This window comes from Castor canadensis, chromosome 13 (assembly GCF_047511655.1).
Source record: "Castor canadensis chromosome 13, mCasCan1.hap1v2, whole genome shotgun sequence".
Lineage (NCBI taxonomy): Eukaryota > Metazoa > Chordata > Mammalia > Rodentia > Castoridae > Castor > Castor canadensis.
Genome location: NC_133398.1, coordinates 124,103,663 through 124,122,269, shown reverse-complemented (window position 1 = coordinate 124,122,269; position 18,607 = coordinate 124,103,663). Strand labels below are relative to the sequence as shown.

At 46.6% G+C, this 18,607-nt stretch overlaps 1 protein-coding gene across 11 annotated transcripts in view; it reads right to left on the bottom strand.

Moving 5' to 3' along the window:
• Window positions 1–224: 224 nt before the first annotated feature.
• Cdc14b (cell division cycle 14B) overlaps window positions 225–18,607 on the bottom strand; it is an 85,427-nt gene continuing 67,044 nt past the window's right edge. For 2 of the 11 annotated variants that reach the window (XM_074052540.1, XM_074052544.1), the window contains exons 10-15: window positions 17,699–17,837; window positions 17,373–17,532; window positions 16,416–16,513; window positions 7,944–8,060; window positions 3,834–3,899; window positions 225–3,527 (exon numbers count right to left, since the gene is read on the bottom strand). In XM_074052540.1, coding sequence (XP_073908641.1) covers window positions 3,491–3,527; window positions 3,834–3,899; window positions 7,944–8,060; window positions 16,416–16,513; window positions 17,373–17,532; window positions 17,699–17,837 — 617 coding nt within the window. In that variant the 3' untranslated portion in view covers window positions 225–3,490. Of the gene's footprint in view, window positions 3,528–3,833; window positions 3,900–7,943; window positions 8,061–12,498; window positions 12,819–13,284; window positions 13,404–16,415; window positions 16,514–17,372; window positions 17,533–17,698; window positions 17,838–18,607 lie in introns of those variants that run through there. The other 9 variants (XM_074052542.1, XM_074052547.1, XM_074052541.1 and 6 more) reach the window with 7 other exon arrangements.

The window sequence follows — 18,607 nt, the reverse complement described above, 5'->3', positions numbered from 1 at the left end:
GCCCTGTCCTTCTAAGACTAGGACGCACGGACAGACACCAGGGATGGGCAGGCGCAGAGGCGAGGCTGCGAGGGCCTGGTGAGCAGGTGCCCATCTGCCAGCCAAGGAGAACCCACACCGATCCAGAACTGGGGGACTTTGTGTGGTCCGTTGTCGCTGGCGGGCTTTGCAAACTAATTTAAAGAACTCAGGATACTCGGAAAGTGAACGCAATAAACTAAAAGTTTGTTTGATTAATACTTTTAATTACGTGATTGTAATTACACAGTTTCCACTACGCAGTGTTTTGTATAAAACTAGTTACAATACACAGTATTTTCCAATGGAACAATACACGTCAAACCGCACAGATATGCAAAAAGTTTACAGGCCATCGTGAAGCTTTTGTCTTAAAAATACCTTCAGGAAAATAGACATCCAACCAGTTCTCTCGGCTTTAAAAAAATATGATTAGAAATATACATTTTAATTAAAAAAAAAAGACAATGATTGATCAAATACTGATTAATCAGCTACATTTCAAAACTTTTAATAACCTGTACATGAGTGCACATTAGGTAAAAGTCTGCAGGTTATTACTATAAAACCACAGTACTCCGATCCGGTGACAGTTCTGAGGCGGTCATTTCCTGCACAGCAGAGGCGAACTGCCCCGACTTTTGCACCCCACCTGCAGCATTCCCGCCCGACGACACGCAGCACGCTAGATTTAGGGGAATTCTGGCAGCCAGCCTCGCGAGGGCACGTCCGGGGGAGAGAGCCATTGAAGGAGTGAAAGTTGCCCGGGTGAATACTGCTTTCCAAAGTGCACCGAGCGTTGGGGACAGTGTGTGAGGGAAAGCAGCCGGGCTACTTCGAACCCATCGCTCTCTTGTCATGGACGGTAACTGAACAAAGAGAAGGCTCCTTGGGGACCTCCTGGCACACGGTGCCCAGAAGCCTGGGAACTCGCCAGGAGGGAGAAGCAGCCCTGGAGAGGGGCAGGCGGGTGAAGGGCAGCGAGTCTGGAACTGGGAGGGGACAAGCAGAGCAGCGTGTGGCTGGGCAGCAGCCACAGAGGACAAGTTAAGATAAGGCTGCCTTGAATGAGGCACGGCTCACCAAGCCCTCTGCCCCGCTGGCTACACTTCCAGGAGCCCAGGTTGGCACACACTCCCCTCTGGACCCTCTCTGATCCTTGGGGATCTGGGTCCCCACAAAGCTTATTCGTTTCTAATTTTAATCCCACTGGACGTGGTCTTGGCGTACTTTCAACACTATTTAAGGCTCTTTGGTTAAATGAGTCTCCATCTGACACACCCTGCTTCGTACTCCACAGTAACACGGTCTTCTGTGACTAGGATCAGAAGTTAGAACCCCAGAAGATTCTGGGGGTGCTGGGTGCAGTGCCCCCATGCACAGCAGAAAGAACCTTCTGTCAGTCAGACCCCCGGGCTTCCTGGAGTCTGTCTAGGTGTCCTGCTAAGCTAACACTGTTGCCACGCAATCCACCCCGAACACTGCCCCAGCCATCTGAGAGTGCCAAGGAACTGGTCTACACCAAGTCACAAGTTCCCTGTGACTCACTGCGCTGAGCTGAGGACAGGGACCCCAGGGATGGCGATTCTAGACTGACACTTGAGCGGCCAACACCAGAAAAGCAACTGATAAATAAAAAAACAAACTGTGGTGACCACTGAAGCCCAAGGGTCTTAACCTCTGGAAAAGACCCCAAGTGGCTTACTCAGCAGCAGGGAGGCAGGACTTGGCAGAACCGCTGTGGGCTGCACGACTGCCTGTTCTGATGGAAGGAAAAGACCAAGCGGGGCTCGCATGGGTCAGTCACGGTGGTGCCCGGGGAGGGAGCTGCCCTGAGAACTTGGCATGCGTGCCCGGGCGCAGTCTGAATATTTAAAACTGTCTCAGCACAGCACAGCAAGTGCTTCCTCTCACCCGGACCCCATACCGATGTGTTTCCAGGGACAGAAAGTCACTGTGGTCCCCAGTGTGTAAACACAGGCGTCGTCCCACTCCCTTGTGCCTGATGGGGAAAGAGCTACTGGTGTGGCTGTGACCCTGACTTCCTCATCCCCACTCAATCCCAGCCTTTCCTCCGAGGGCAGAACACAAACAGGACCGCCACTGTCTCCCAGTGACTTTCTGCATTAACGAACTTTAACCTGCTTATCCCAACTGGGAAACAGGCAGCTTCTGAAGAGGAATCACCTGCTCACCTGGTACATTCATCTGTCTTAGGAAGGCATCTGCTGTCTGCTGTCTCAACGCTGTGTCCCTCCAAACTAGGACGGACAAAACTCAGCTCCCAAGAAGTAAATACTACGGCAGTTACCGAGGTGACTCCAAAACAGGCCTTCATTCTGGACCGTGAATTTTTTTCCTTTTAAAGAAGCAGATAAGTTCTGGTTTTGCGATTGCTTTAGGTCACAGGCTCTGCTGCGTTTCAGAAGGGTTGGGGGGAAGGCACTCAGCAAAGTTACTAATTTTGTTCCCTAACCAAAGGCAGCGGTGAGCTCTCGACTACACACAACCGAAAACCACTGAAATCAGAGGTGAGTGGTCTTGGGTTGACCACATATGAAGAAACAGAAATGCACAGCATTACCGAGAAAGACACTCCGGAGTGTGGACATCTGCGTTTGGAAAGCCAGCATCACTTGAGATTGCTGTTGCCAAGGTGAAAGGCAACAGTGGGGTTTCCCTGCCCCCCACGCAGGGGAGGACTGAGCAACCCAAGAACGCTTGGCCTTGCAAACCTCCAGTTCTAAGTGACATGAAAAGGACTTAAGCTAATCCTCCGACTCGGAAGCTGGTTTCTGCTCCTGAGTCTTCTAAAGCTTCCATTGAATTCTCTGGCACGTTTTAGGTGACCCAAGTACCAATGTCACACCCAACGTGTGACACTGTGTAAACGTGGTCAGTGTTCACAGATTCTTGTCAGTAAAGCACTCTTTGGTGGAAAGCCAGCAGCTTGGGTACTTCACAGAGAGACCGCTGCAACAGTGTCACAGAAAAGAAGGGAAGGTGACCAAGCAGTCCTGTCACAGAAAGTATCACGCAGTCATGTCTGTTTATCTTTAGACATCTCCACACACGGGCCCAGGAGGACAAAAAAACCAAACACGTAAAAGTCCTCGCTGTTCTCAAGGGCAGCAGCGGACGTGACTTCCATCACAGAGGACACACGCCACCGGGACCAGGCAGCTCTCTGGGACGGCAGGGACCGGGATATGTACACCTGAGACTAAGTTTGCCACAGGATCTTCGTTGTTCGGCTTGAGACGATACTACAGAAAGGAGAGTTGGGCCCTTCATGTCGTTCAAGTGCACCCCAAAGAAACTCCAGTGGCACTTTCTTCATTGGATACCGTGCTTAGGTGGCAAGCCACTAAGGCTCTTACAAGTTTGTTTTGTTCTCAGATAAATTGTGCTAAGTCTTGCTGCAGTTTTCTGTTCCTAGTCCTTCCTTTCAGTTCTGGTCACAGGCTTAACTTTAACGCAAGACTGCTTTAGTCCTTGAAATGGATGGACTGGAGAGAAAAAAAAAAAAAGGGGGTTTTACCGCGAAGGTTGTAAAGGTCAAGAGGAAGTTATCAAAGACAAGGGAGGTGACAATGAAAATACCGACATGCTGAAAAGTACACACGCTCTATCATCTTTTAGGGACAAATACTTCAGAGGAGACAGTACAGCATCAACCAATAAAAGGAAAGACACACAGGCGAGAAAGGCAGAGCAGAAAAAAGCTTCAGTTCTGCAAAAAATGAAAATAAAAAACAACCAATAGGAATAAATTAAAAAACCAACGAAGATGGGCAGCAGAGCAAGGAAAGTACCAGAACGCCACGGAGGGCTTCCGCTGCAAAGCACTCCTTTTCCTTCTTTCCCTCTGAGGAACCAGGCTGCGGGGAACGAGGAAGGAACGAGAAGACAAAGAAGGGTCACTGGAGGGATCAAGGCCAGAAGTGGTCCCAGCAGAAGTTCCGGTACCTCCAGCACTTTCCAGTCTTCGGGCCCCACCTTCCTCAGCACACCTGCCTGCCTGCAAGGGGACGACACCCACCCTCGCCCCTTCCTTCCCTCATTCCCTCCCTCCCTCCCGTCCTGCCTCAGCGTGCTCCACTGCACTTCACTCAACAGCAACCTCCAGAGGAAAAGGAAAGTAAGAGAGTCAGAACCACCACTTCCAGTCACTTGGAGCATGGGGCTGCTTGACCAGAGAACGCTGGTCCCAACTGATGGGTGAGTTCTTAGAGACCCCAACAGCACTGAGTAAGAAGGTCCTGTCAGCTGGTGGAGCCACGTGGAAAATTAGCTGGAATTTCCAAGGATATTTATCAATCTTTGAAAAGCTCAGCAGGAGCCAGTGTTTATCAGAGAAAAACAGAAGAGACCATCCCAGGACTCCTCCACTGATGAACTTTTGGACACAATGGCAGAACGAAACGTGAAGGCCCAGAGTGATGGAAAACCAGGACAAGACACCCCAAAGCGATGGATGGCACAAGACACCCCAAAGTGACTGACGTCCAGTTGGTTTGGCAGCTGGAGCAGAGAAATGGTTCCCACAGATGCAACTTAGAAACAGCAGAAGCTTCCAGAAGCATGCACTCGGTGGAAGAGCTGCTAAAAATATGAATTGAGGCAAACGTTAGCAAATGAGGTGCCTGTGAGTTCTCTGTTGGAGGCGTGATGGCCTCTTGTGACTCATTCTGAGAGCTCTTCAGAATTCATGCAGAAACACAGAAAAACAGGCTACTTCCTTTTAGTCAGTTATTCACTGCATTTATCGATTTTTTTTTTTTTGCAGTACTGAAGATCGAACCCAGAGCCTCACGCGTGCTAGGCAAACACTCAACCACTGAGCTATGACCCCATCTGGATTACTAACTCTTGCTATAGTTTTTGCTTTTGTTTTGGGACAGGGTCTAGCTGTGGATCCCAAGCTAGCCTTGAACTCACTACATAGCCCAGGCTGGCCTCGCACTGGCAACCTTCCCACATCTGCCTCCCCAGGGGCTGGGATTCCAGGGGTGGCCCACCACACCTGGGCCATGAATTTCCCCTCTGGAGCTGAGAAGGGACCGAGAAGGAAGCACACAGGGCCTCAGCACCGTCACTAGTGTGACCATGCTGTGTCTGCACTGCCACAGAGCCACCTCAACTTACGTCCTAACAGACTCCTGACAGAATGGTCGTGTGGCTTGAGAAGCAGTGTTTCTTCCAAGGCCGCAGATCCCAAGGACAAAGTCCCCAGTCTCTCAGCCCTCGCCCCTTAGCAACTGCTTTTTAGTAAGTGTGGAGAAAAGTTCTTCAGGGTTGAAGAGTCTCTCAGTAAACCGTCAGAAGCCAAAGGCGCCTCAAAGAACACAGGAGGGTGTGTGACTGGACAGTCAAGGTCATGCACGTCAGGCGGTGACGAGGGACAGCACAGACCTGAAGGTGTCCCACACAGAGCAGCCGAGCGGCTGGTGGGCCTGGCTCCCTGAAGGTTCAGAGCAACACATTCCAAGAGGGAGGCTGTGCGTGCGTGTTCCAAGATTTCAGTTCAGAACTTTGGAATTACTCAATATTCCCAGCACCACTGTTAATTCCTTCACTACCCTCCAACCAAACATGCAGTAAGATAAAGACTCCAGGCTACAGCCTGGCTGCCAAGGAAGCAGGTGGGGCCCTGTCTGTAATCTCCCCACCTCTGCTTTGTAAGCTGGACATGGACAGCACTTCAGGTGCACAGGCCGATGCCCTCTCAAACACCCATGCAGAGGAGGGTGGCTAAGTGAGCTGAGAACCCTAGGGACCCGCCCCTGTGGCCTTTCTCTGCCTCTGACTATCTCTAAGAGGTCCTCTCAGAAGGGAGCAGAAATCTGACTTTCAGAACTGCCCTGGATTCCTACGAACTGTCTGGACCACAGAGTCTAGCTCGTCCAGCCTGGAATCTACTTTAAGAACCCTGGAGGCGTCCTGTCCAGGCCCACGGGGGGCACTCACAGCCATCAGGAACTGCTTCTCCAGAGAGGCACAGTGACCACAGGAGCAACACAGAGAAGCAACGGGACCTAGACAGAGAGACTGAGGCCTGGCCAGCCCTTCCCGAAGGAGTCCGGATGCTGCGGCAAGTCTGCTCCATCCCGGATTCTACCCTCTGTAATGGTTCAAAAGAGCAAAGGGCAGAATTAAAGGAGGGAGGCCCGAGAGTCTGTAATGGCAGCGTGATCATCTAGAACGGAAAAGACCGCACTCACAAAGGCACCCTGACACCTACTGCTCATTTACCTCCTGACAGTGTGCGTCACCCAGAAGTGCGAGGCTGACCATACTCTCCACTCCTGCCATTTATGGTAGAGAAGTTGGAAACTGACAAACACTCCCCTAGAACCAGAAGCAAGGTCAGTATTGGAGGAGATTTTTTTCTCTGCCTCGTCTCAATACCTATTTAGAAACGTGTATATGTGTAAGTATTTCTATAGCTATCCACTTCTATGTATATTATAAAAAGTATTTACAAAATTAGAGCAATGCCTCAGAATTTTCATACATGGCTTATTTCACTTACTGTCTCAGAGGCACTTATCCGAGTCATTAACTTTCCTTTAAGAAAATGACCCGGGTGGGGGTGTGACTCAATGGTAGAGCACTTGCCCAGCATGCGTTGAGGCCCTGCATTCAGTCCCCAACGTTGCAAATGAACAAATAAATTAAAAAAAAAATTCTCAATTTATTTGACACAATTTAGCTGTCTAAAGGTAACTTCCTGTTTCTTAGTTACAAGTAACATTGTGACGTCTTGTTGAGGTGTGCCTAAATCTCTGACCTTTTGTCGGCATTCCTCTAATTTTCTTCTCAAGTGTAGTATTTTATGATTTCTAATGAAAAATTTAAACTGCTGAAATCATGAGTCAGGGCCTGACAATTTCTCCCATACTGATGCTAGGGCACTGTCCCACTGTCATGGAACTGTGACTGTGGAGCAAAGTTTACGAGAGTCAGCAAGGAGGAAAAAAGGACAAGATGGAAGGACTCCACCAAACATCAAGGCCAAGCACGAGGAGCCCTCAGGAAGCACCAGGGACAAACTCCACACTGACAGCAAGGCCCGAGGGACCGAAGCCTCCTAACGATGCAGGGAGGAAAGTGAAAAAGAAATGAGGGAAACTGTGGCGGATGCTTTCAAGTCTGGTTCTGATTATCTTCTGGCCACTTACAGGCTATCAGAAGAGACCCATCTTGCCTCAAGGGCAAAATCAGGACCTCAGGGTTGCAACACCGGGCAACGATGCACAAGCATGAAGGAACACCATCTTCCACCTTCCACTCTGAGGCGACGGCAGCTGGGCTCTACTCCTCCCTCAAAAGGGAACTGTTTCTAGACTATCTGAACAAAATGTCCACCTTCAGTTCATGACAAATGAGCCACTGGGGGACAACAGAGCCACTGGTTTGGTCTAGGGCACGTCCATTTTCTTGATAGCCTATGAAGGAAGTGACAACTAATGGGACAAAAAAGAAAGAAGCAGCACATCTGGGACAGGACTGTGGCCAGAGAACAAGGAAACATTAGCTCGAAAAGAGTCCCCAAACCTCTGAGAACCATCACAGTTCTGGCATCACACTTATATGCAAGCTAGTTCTCTAGTGACTATGGGAAGATTTCTTCCAAGCCTTGACAAAGAAATATTTAATTTGAAAAGTTCTAAGAACAACATTCTCAACTTTCCCATATGTGACCACACTTCCATGGTAAAAAATGTTCTCTGAACAACAAAGAACACAAAAGGCCACACTCAGTGGTCCAGTTTTTCGCAGGTGACGAACAGGTAAAACATACTGGGTTAATTATTTCCCACCATAGGGACTCTGCTCCCTCCTGTCTTCACGTCCATTTCCAGAGGTAGGGTCCAAAACCAATGCCTGGAGCTTCTCGGAAAGAACAAGATTCTTCTCACCTTTTAAAACTGCTTTTCCTTGAAGCAGATCTGGTGGTTCTTTTAGCAATGCCTGTACTGCCAGAAATGTTAGGTTCAGATGTTTTACAGCTCTGAACACTGGACTGAAGAATTACTCTGAAAACAGTTGGGAAAAAAAAAAAGGGGATTATAGTCACCGAAACAATTGACAGAGGAAGGCATTTTGGATGTTTGATGCAAAATTATTTTTTTTTTGCAAATCAACACAATTTCCCATAAGCACATTTGCCAAAAAAAATTTAAAAACACTGAAACACATTTTTGCATCGAGGCCTTTTGAAATGAAGCAACTCATTTGCCTTTTAAAATTACACAAAGATACTCAGGGTGCTTTGCTTTTGGAAAAATGAATGACCTGTCACTAAAAGCAATGCCTTAACCAAAGGAATCCATCAGCCACACAAATCCATAAAGAGACTGGCAGCTCTGTACTCATGACGACAAGTCACAAACCCAAACCCTGGAGGACATGAATGTAAGTCTAGGAAACAGCTATGTAACAGTCATCAATCAGAGATGAAAATATCCCTGAAGACACTCAGTCAGTAATAACTTTGTCACGTTTCAAAATCTTAAAATAGGGCTGGTGGAGTGGCTCAAGTGGTAGATCGCCTGCCTAGCAAGCATGAGGCCCGGAGTTCAAACCCCAGTGCCGTCAAAATTAAAAAAAAAAAAAAAAAAAAAAAAAAGATCAAAATCTTAAAATACATTCAAAGCAAAACTTCATTTTGTCTCCACGTACAGTAACAATGAAGGTGAAATCAGTTAAGTGTGAAAATTGCCATCATTAAACTCTGAAAGTCAGGAGGTAGATTGCCCCAGAGGCAAACTCATAAAACAGGACAGTCCCAGGGAAAGGGCACACAGAACACCCTGTTCATACATGGACAGCACTTGCTTTTACCTTGCGAAATTGTCGCAGGGAAAGTCACAGAACACCAAAAGATCTGGCATGCAAGCCTTTGCTCCAAGCTTAGTTAATAACTGAAAAACTGAAGGCCACGGGCACTCATTTCTGCGTGCCAATATTTAACTTGTCTCCAAGAGAAAACACTGGCTTTGTTGTACTTTCTCCTCTCATATTCGAACAGGAAGGTGAAAGAGCCACTGACAACTTGTAGGGACCTAGCTCATCACCACAGAATAAAAAGAAGCCATTACCACTAATAGCACCACCATGAAATTTAATGACAGCGTCCTTCAAATACAGCAAAGACGCAAGTTCCCATGATTGCAGGACCATGCGACATTTAGCAAAGCTAACTCCGCCATCCCTCAGAGGAGCCTGGGGTTCTCCTGAGCCCGTCTCGGCCAAGCACGGCAGTTTACAGGGCTGCCAGCTGCTGCACCTGGTCCTCCCGCCCCCAGGAAGCCCCGTGTGGGTCCCCTCAGCTGCTTGCAGGGATTTTGATCCATACACATCAGCCCACGCTTGACTCAGCATCTCACAAATGTTTTCACAAAGCAGAAACCGTGTCTGCAGGACACAGTAGGATTCAAGAAGGAACCCTGGCTTATGAATTCTGCTTCTGAGAATGAGATGCATTGAAAAGCCCTTTTGAAAGTTTTTAATAGGTACACAATCACTGTACACATCTATGTGGTACACGAGCTATTTCAACACATGGAGACACTGTGCCAGACTCAGCTCAGAGCTAAGTGGTGTATGGTCACTCCAAGAAAACAGCATTTCTTTGTGCTGGGAACATTCAAAATCTCCTAGCTATTTTGAAATAGTCAACTGATTGTGGGATAGCCACAGTTATCCTATACGGGGCTACAGGACATTAGTGAGGCCTCCTTCCAGCTGCTAAAAATTCTTCCTGATTACATAAAGTGAGGAGGTCATACTTATTCTAGATCTGAATCTAGAACTGGGCAGAGAGAAAGCAAAACAACCTGCTGATGCTTCCCAGTGTGGGTGGCCCCAGCTTCAGGCTCTTCTCAATCCCCCTCCTCGCCTGTCTTTACAACTGAAGAAGACCAGACTCCAGCTGGCTTTTCCTGAAATACCACACCTACTTTTCAAATAACTTGAAGCCACCCATGGCCAAAAGTATGCGTAACTTCCACAACTGTAAAATCATTCAGGAGAAAAACAACAAACACATTGCCTGCTTAGGAAATCTTGAGTCCTGATTTCTTAAATTAATTGCTACTGAAATGTTTAAATATTATTTAAAACAAGAAATTACTCTCAACCAAGGAGTATTTCTTAGGCTGATTAAGAAGTGTATTTGTAAGTGAATATGAAATAATGGTATTAGTACCTAAGAATATCTGTGGAACTCTGATACTCAGAGAATGACAGAAATTTAGGGTGCATCAGTCACACCATGACCCCTCCAGTTATTTGTACTGGCTACAGTTACTGCATCTGTAAGGTATGCTTTGATAAAGTGGGAACCCCCAGCTGCTATGCTTAGGTATTACCAGGTAGCCTAGAAGTAACTCCTAACACAGGGACAAAAGCTGGCTGAAGACAGCCATTGCCCTGAGGACCCTGCAGACTTGCTGCCTTCTCTCTTCCTCCCCATGCTCGGCCAGGTCTGTCACATGGCTCTTCCCAAGCAATATTTTTCTCCTCCCTGTCTTCCCTAACAAATGCTCGGGCCTGCTTATCTCTTCCTAGACAGTTCACTGTTGTCTCTGCAAGATGTGTGGAGTTTTGGCTCGCTCAGATTTTAGATACAGTAAGATCCACAATGTCAGGCACACTGCAAAGCAGAAAAACCAAAGAGCCAGTGTTTCACCTACCGAGCCATAAAATGCCAGTGTCCAATTCCAAGAAAACAATCTGTAAGGTCAACAATGTAGTATTTCCTGGGTGCCACTGATAAGCTTTTCAGAATGAGGGTCCCAAGACCTCCCACTGTTCCCATCACCTGTGGGTGACACAGGAACGGGAGTGTAGTTCTGGTTTAAGGCTCCAGGCCACGGGCTAAGGGGTCTCTCAGCACAGCAACCTCTCAAGCCAGGAGATGAAGGAGCAGGATGGAGCAGTGACAGTCACCCTACAAATAAAGCCTCTTTGAAAGAAAGTCATGAGGGAGCAATGGCTGCAGATTGCACCTGTTAGCATCATTGTGGCCGCAGAAGGCTTTCTGCCTCGGTACAATTCCAAATGAACAGACAGGGCCGACTGAATGCTGAAGTCTTGAAGTGTCAGCCAAAGTCAGTAACAACAAGCAGTTATCCATCTCACAGAGCACTCTGAAAAGGAAAGAGACTGGCCATAAAGTGTCTAAATATTTTTAGTAACAACTCCACCCATTCAAAACGTCCCTGCCACTTGGAATGGTCTGAGAAGAGTAAATCATCCACACAGTGTGTGATGATCCAGCCAGAATATGCAAACACATGAAGGAAGCATTACTTGGAAGATTAATCTACAGTCAGAAATATATGACCCTCGCTTCTCGGAGGACATTCAAGGAAACGCCGTAAGACATGGCTAGCAGGCTTCCTTCCATTGGGAAGAGTGGATTCTGCTGCATCTTAAAAATCTTGCTTAGCCATGTGAAAGTACTCAATGAAACCACAAAGTAAGTGCCAGAGCTGGCTTCCAATGGAATTGCACTTTGGAAGAGATCCTAGAAGGACTTTTGCACTCTCTGGTAATTTCCAAGTCCAAGTAAGGGCAAGAAAGACATTTTTAAAATAAGAGAGAAAGAAACAGTTTCAGGAAATCCAATGCAATGCACACCTAAGAGGACACGCTCTCCTTCCAGGAGTCTTAACTGTGATGTTCCGCACACAAGCATCCTGCCACGTTCCTCTGCACTGTGAAGGTTTCCACTCCATGGACGGAAGACCGCAAGAGAATACAGACTTGTCTACATTAAGCTAATAAAGACATTCTGATTATTTTAGGGCCAGGAGAAAAGCAGAGCCCAGGGATTGCCAAGTGGAAATGCACAAACAAATACCATGCCTTCCTGTTTTCACTTCGTTGTTATTACTGGATTGCCCATAGAGGAGGAAATGAAGGGAGAGAAGACAGGCCTGTGCACCAAAGACAGAAGGCTTGGGAAAGAGCTGCTGTAGGATGGCAGAAACCAGACCTTAAGCTATACAGCCCAGTTTTTGCTAAAAGGAGAGGAGTGATAGAAAATTCTTTTTCCTCTTTGCTAGACTGGAGAGGACATACTGAAGACACAGAAAACGAGAGGGAAATTGTACAGCCAACCGATTGAAAGGAAACCACCCCAATTATCCCAAAGTAACTAAACGTTTTTGATAAGGAAGAGAACTCTCAATTTCAAGGTCTTTAAGTGACTGTTTCAGAGTATCTGTTAAGGGTAACTGCAACTTACAAACAAGGGTGTGTTACTTTTAACGTCCCTCTATGAAAGGAATGGGGAGGCCCACCCTCCCTGCCACCACCCCGCTCGTTGAGAAGATTCTGAAAAAGGAATCTCTGAAAGCAGGCAAACCAATGAAGCCAGGAGCCAACCGGAGCAAAACCATGCATGGCGAGGAAGGACACATGGACACCAGAAGTAAGCGACGGTAGAAACAGAAGGGCACTTACACAGCGGCTATCTGTCAAAGGGTCCTGATGGCTACTGTGCTCTGAAGCCATCGAGACAGAAGAGCAGGATGGGAAGGATGCAGTCACACACAATCCGCCAGATGACAACACTACACAGTGCAGAGGTCAGCACAGCTAGGGAACATCTGGAAAGGGGTGAGGGGGAAAGAACAGATGTTCAAATTGGGAAGCCAAAATAAACACTGTAACAAATCAATACATACATGCAGCCACCTGGGAATTTTAGACACCCCCAAAAGGCTCAGAACAGCAACTGGATGCAGAAAGGGCAGGAAACAAGGATGCAGGTTTTCCAATTTCTGTGAAGAAACAATGCTGTCTTGAGGGGTAAACGCGGTTGACACTTGGGAACAAAGGCGAGAGGTAATCTCTAGTTGGATAAAGGACCCATTTTCATTGAACTTTGTGATACTGAAATGGGTCATAGTTAAATGCACAAATGTATACAACACAAAAAACCCGAACCAAACCACAAGGGGGAAGGAGAGGATAAGCCCTATGAATTCAACAAGACCACGCAAGAGTGCAGTTGTATCGCACACTTTGACAACGTGGAGTCTGTTACAGGTTATGGAAGCACACCCACGCTGGAGCGACCACTTCACAGATATTTATCATACTGTCTCAGTTGTTTTCCTCCAGGTGGCTTTGAGTTCAGTGCCATCTGATTCACAGGTCTGGGCTCTACCAACAAGGACACCTCACCCTAGGAAGGGTCATGGTTCCTTCCAGCCACAGCACTTCCAGATTGTCACCTGGACACACCTGTGACCAGATACAAAGGTCTACTGAGCACTTGCTGTGTGCACAGTATTAGGGCTGATCCAGCTGGAAATGACTCATCTGGTTCACTGTAGCGTCTTCTTTCATCAAGAGCTGTGTGTCTATGGTGCAAAGAGATTACGATAAAGGGTGGCCCTAAAATAAAGCCTAACTTCATCCCACAAGTTACACCATCTCATCTCATATCTATAAGAAATCTACGAACAGACTGTCAGATTACGTAATATCATATTAATATTTAAACAGATCAGAACAGTCTAGGAACACCCTAGAGAAGTCTCCACCCATCCCACCCTTTGTTTGCAGCCACTGAATGAAATGTTATCTTAAAGACAGAATGGTGCAAGTCCAGGTGTCTACACTGCAGATTTTTATTTGTTCTCTGGTAAAGCTCGTGGCGTGACCATTACTGTCCGCTGCTGAAACACTGGCCTATCTCAACACACCATTAGGAAGGACTTTAATTATATCTATTTCTTCCTCATTTACCATGTAGGATACAACTCTCTTGTTTGGTGTCATTTCATATAACCCTAGCAGACTCGGCAGCACACAGAACAGGAAGCTGAGCTCAAGTTAGGGAATATCCCAGATAAACTTCAGCACAGACAATATTCTTGCCACGGAGGCCTGAGGGTCAGATCCGAATTGGGTGGCTACCTGATTCATGGTCTTCGTGGAAGCCGCATCTGACTGGCTCTCTGAGGAAAGGGCTATTGTTACAATTTCCAGCAACTTGAACTCTGCCAGACTTTCACCATTTATAAAGTGATTGCTTAACCACTGGAATAATATTTGATATATTGGAACTTTCTCCAAAGAATCAGCAGTTTTGGTGTATTCCTCCTTAACTTCCCTTCTTGCAGGCATTTTCCTATCACTAAGTAACACTGTAGGCAAAGCAGCTTGCCCACAGTAACAGATACTTGCCTCAATCGGGGAGGCAAGACCTGAACTGAGATTCTCAACTCAACTGCCAACAAAGACACGGCAGGGGACAGAAAGGGAACTTCCACTGACTCTCCTATGGCTAAAAGAGCTACAAATAAGGGGGTGGGGGGGAGACAAGATTATAAAAGCAAAGGGGGTTTAGAGAAGCAGAGAAGGGGAAGACCGACATGCTGGAGAGGAGATGGAGAGGGTTCCCTGCGACTCCACTGAAAGACCCCAGGTTTCCCAGAATAGAACAATTTGAGATTCTGCTATGTCTTTAAAAGTGGGGCCTAAGTGCCTGCTATGGAGCAGTTTGGGGCATTCTATTGTTTTTAGAACTACAATTACAAAAGGGGATCCTAGCAATCTGTTTTTCTTTTACCATTTTACTGGTTTTACTCCAAGAGTACTTCAGCATACAGCAGTCTTTATTCTTTCTTTTTTCTGGGGAAAGGGAGGAAGGGAGGTTTAACAAGAAGACTAAACAAACCTGGCACATCCCGAAGAATGGAATGACACCATATCTACCATTCTAATCTTCATTTGCATTCTCTTATATGACTGTGAACCTATCAGCTCCGGGCTTATCATCTCCGCTTTCCTAGAAATAAGCACCGAGTGATACGAACTTGGGAAACACTGCTGAGTGCAGTGGAGAGGCAACTGAAGGGAACCTCTAAGTCCTCCTTAGCAGGGATCCTGACCCAGAAGAATCTGCATCGGAACTTCCATCTGACTCCCAACAGAGGGCAACAGCATAGTAAGGAATAAACTCATGGTGCAGATTCCTAAAAACAAAACAAAAAACTTGGGCCCAGCTAAAAGTAGCCCACAAAAGCACTGACTTTCTAGGGTCTGCAATTCAAAGTGTGGTCTCTGAACCCTTGCATCTGCAACACGGGAGGCTTGCTGGGCTCAGACCCCAGCCCAGACCCACTCAGTTTTAACAAGCTCTCAGGTGACTCAATATACAGCCACTTCCAGATGCCAGGCTTGAGGGCACTACCTACCTTCCTCCATCAAGTCTAGATTACTTTCAGGATCATTATTTTCTAAATAAAATGAACCATTAAGGCCTCAGGTAAAAATGTTAACAAAATTAAAAACAAAAACAGCATTTGAGGTTAAATATATCATACAGTGTATTTTTAGGTACTTATGAATTATACAAAGGCACCGTTCATAAAACAGTCTGCTTGACTTAAAAGCACCAGGAACCTGCAAAGAGAATTCTTAACAAAAGTCCTTAACTCATAATTGATGTCCTGTATCACCTGGCACTTCACATGGAAAAACTCTGTTCTTTAAGAGCCAAAGAAGCAACCTATGATGACAGGTGCATTACGGGTAACCCTGCTTCAGAACTTAACTGGGCAACCACTTCTAATTAAAAATAAAGCCTGCTCTCTGCCAATGCAAATGACTTATTACACCATCCAGCTCCTCACCAGGTGCTTACTAAATAAAAGGAACTAACTCCATGAGTCCTTGCCCACAAAAAAGGGCTGGTAGTGTAGCTCCCCACGTAAGGGAGGTTCCTAGAAGGAAGGGATCCAAAGCCTATAAAAGAGAACACTGGCCATGGAGTTTGATAATCCGTATTTACTGACCAAACCCAAACTAACATATCCATAAGAATCGCATGTGGCCATAAAAACACATTCAGTGAGTATGAAACTTCCTATTTTCAGGCTAAACCTTCTTCTGTAATTTGAAAATAATCTCCCAAGCAAAAATATAGTTTAGGCTAATTCATTGTCACCCCAAAGCAATATAACAATGGTAAGCCATCATGTCACAGCTGTCTGCAATCTACCATCTCAGAACAGATGATCTGTAATACGGTGGTGAATTTATGGAAACATCGTTTCAGTAACTAAGGGCGAGTCTTATTCTGGGCCTTCCATGTGCTGTTACTCTCTTGGGGATGTCACAGCTAATTGTCCGTGGAGAAAAGGCTTTGCTAATGCTGCTTTCCCAAATATGGTGGTTCCTGAGGTCACCACAAAGGACACAGATAAATGAATGGCTGACAGCTTCTTAGGCAAGCACCCCTAGATTTTAAACAACAGGTCACCACTGCAAACTGGCTTACTGGTCATTCAGAAAAAAGTGTTCACAAAGAACCCAACAGACAAAACTCAACACAAGCAACCCCAGCAGAGGGAAGCAGGACTCACGTGAGGGGCACAGCGTTTGCTTTGGATTGTCTTCTGCTTTTCAGGGCCCGAAGTCGATCACCTTGTGTCACTCCATTGACCTCGTCGTCATCACTGTACTGTGTAAGTAAAAGAACACTGAGCTAGCCGGGCACCTGTGGCTCACGCCTGTATTCCTAGCTACTTGGGAGGCAGACATCAGGAGGATTACGGTTCAAAGCCAGCCTGGGCAAACAGTTTATGAGACCCTATCTTGAAAACACCCATCACACAAAAAAGGGCTGGTGGAGTGGCTCAAGCAGTAAAGCACCTGACTAGTAAGAGTGAGGCCCTGAGTTCAAATCCCAGTATCTCCAAGAAAAAGAAAAAGAAAGAAAGAAAGAACACTGAGCTAATGATTTAAGTTTTGCCTGTTTGGATAAACCCACAGACACAGACACTTCAAGTATTTTTCTCAGGTCCCATTCAAGACAACTAAAGCTGACTTCATGGGCACAGACCCCAACAGCCCTCTTGTTACAACACTCGGGCAGTGAAGAGACATGGTGGGTTTTTAGTTTGAAAACACTCTTTTTAGACTTTCCCCATCCACTTACCGTCTTTTAATGTAGCACTGCTACCTTCTATCTAAAGCCTTGCTTCTTTAAAAACTCTCCCTTTGAGACTATGGTTCCCTAAAGGAGAGTGTGTGGAGAGGGGGGCAGGAGAGTAACTAGGTCCATCTAAAGAGACTTCACAGACTGGTATTTCCACCTGTACTTAAGGAGTAAAAAAATATATATATATATTAGTGTTATGGACACACGACTTTAACTCTTTCCAGTAAATTCCTAGAGAGGGTTATGAACATAAGAAACTGTGTGATGCTAGCCCCTCAAAATGCTTTATTCTTTTTACCTACAGTGCTCTCCGTAACCTACTGGACTCTCAGCAGCACCTAAGGCTACACAAGCAGCACCACGGGGATGGCTCCATTACCGGCTCGGCTGCCTCCTTGTCTTGATTCTCCACCTCATTTATTGAAATGTCATCCACACCCAAGAGGAGTTTGGAGAAGGCAGTTCTGTGAGGTCCATTCTCCTGACCTCTCAACTTTTGACGAAAATATTCCCCTTCCAGCCAGAGGCTCGACTGTTTCCTAGAGCAGTGAATAAGATCAAAACATGGCTTTCCAGAAAGAGACAGCATTTTCTCCTACCAGACCACCTGTCGTTACTGGAGACTGATGGAAATGACACTTCTCCCCCATCTCCAGACCCCGTGTTTCCCAAGGAATCAATCACAAAAGCTTCCAGTTGACTTACATGACCAAAAACTGTTGCTGAGGTCCAATCACCGAGCCCGGTCTGCAGATTCTGATCCAGGCGATGGTCTCAGCTGCCGTCATCCTGTAATGCTTCATGACATAGCAACCAATCAGGGTGCCCGTGCGACCAAGGCCAGCTAGGAGGACAGACAATGGATGAAAGCCACTCTCGTTGAGTCCAGGAGTTTCTGGGCAGGTGGCAAATTTTTAAACTACTACTCATGGTTGTGCCTGCCTCAGGAGTGGTTCTCAGGGCTGGCTACACACTGCGGTCACTCGGAGAGGCCTAAGAAAGACCAGTGCCTGGTCTCACCCCAAGGATTCAGATCACTGCAGCACACCCTGGACACAGGGATCTCTAAAATCCCCCAGCCCATTCGATGTGAATGAAGATAAGAGAACCGCCTTCTGAGCAGGAAGTGTCGTGTTTTCTGCCCATGCCTGGCATTTACCACTATATCCAACTACTTCTGCACCCATTTACATTCAGCTTTTTTGAGGGGTGGGGGTTGAGGCTAGGGCCTTCATCATGGTAGGCAAACTATACTTGAGCTATGCTCCAGCCCAGATTTTTAAATTTTTAAGTGTTACTCTACTGTCACTATCTGTCTTTCCTCTTACGTAGAGCCCATTAACGCTACCTGCTGTGATAGTTTTGTTTTTATGTGTTGTGTCAACTGGAAAGGAGTTTTTGGGTGAGGTTAATGTTTAACCTGTAAAGTTTCCAGTAAACACATCATACAGCACAGGGTTGGGTGGGCCTCAACCAATCAGCTGAAGGCCTGAACAGAACAAAGCCTGGTCTCTGAGAGCAAGGGAGAACTACCCTGCAGACTGCCTTCCCACTCCAATCCCACCACCACCTGCGCACTGCAGATCTTCACCTCACCAGAACTCATGTTCATGG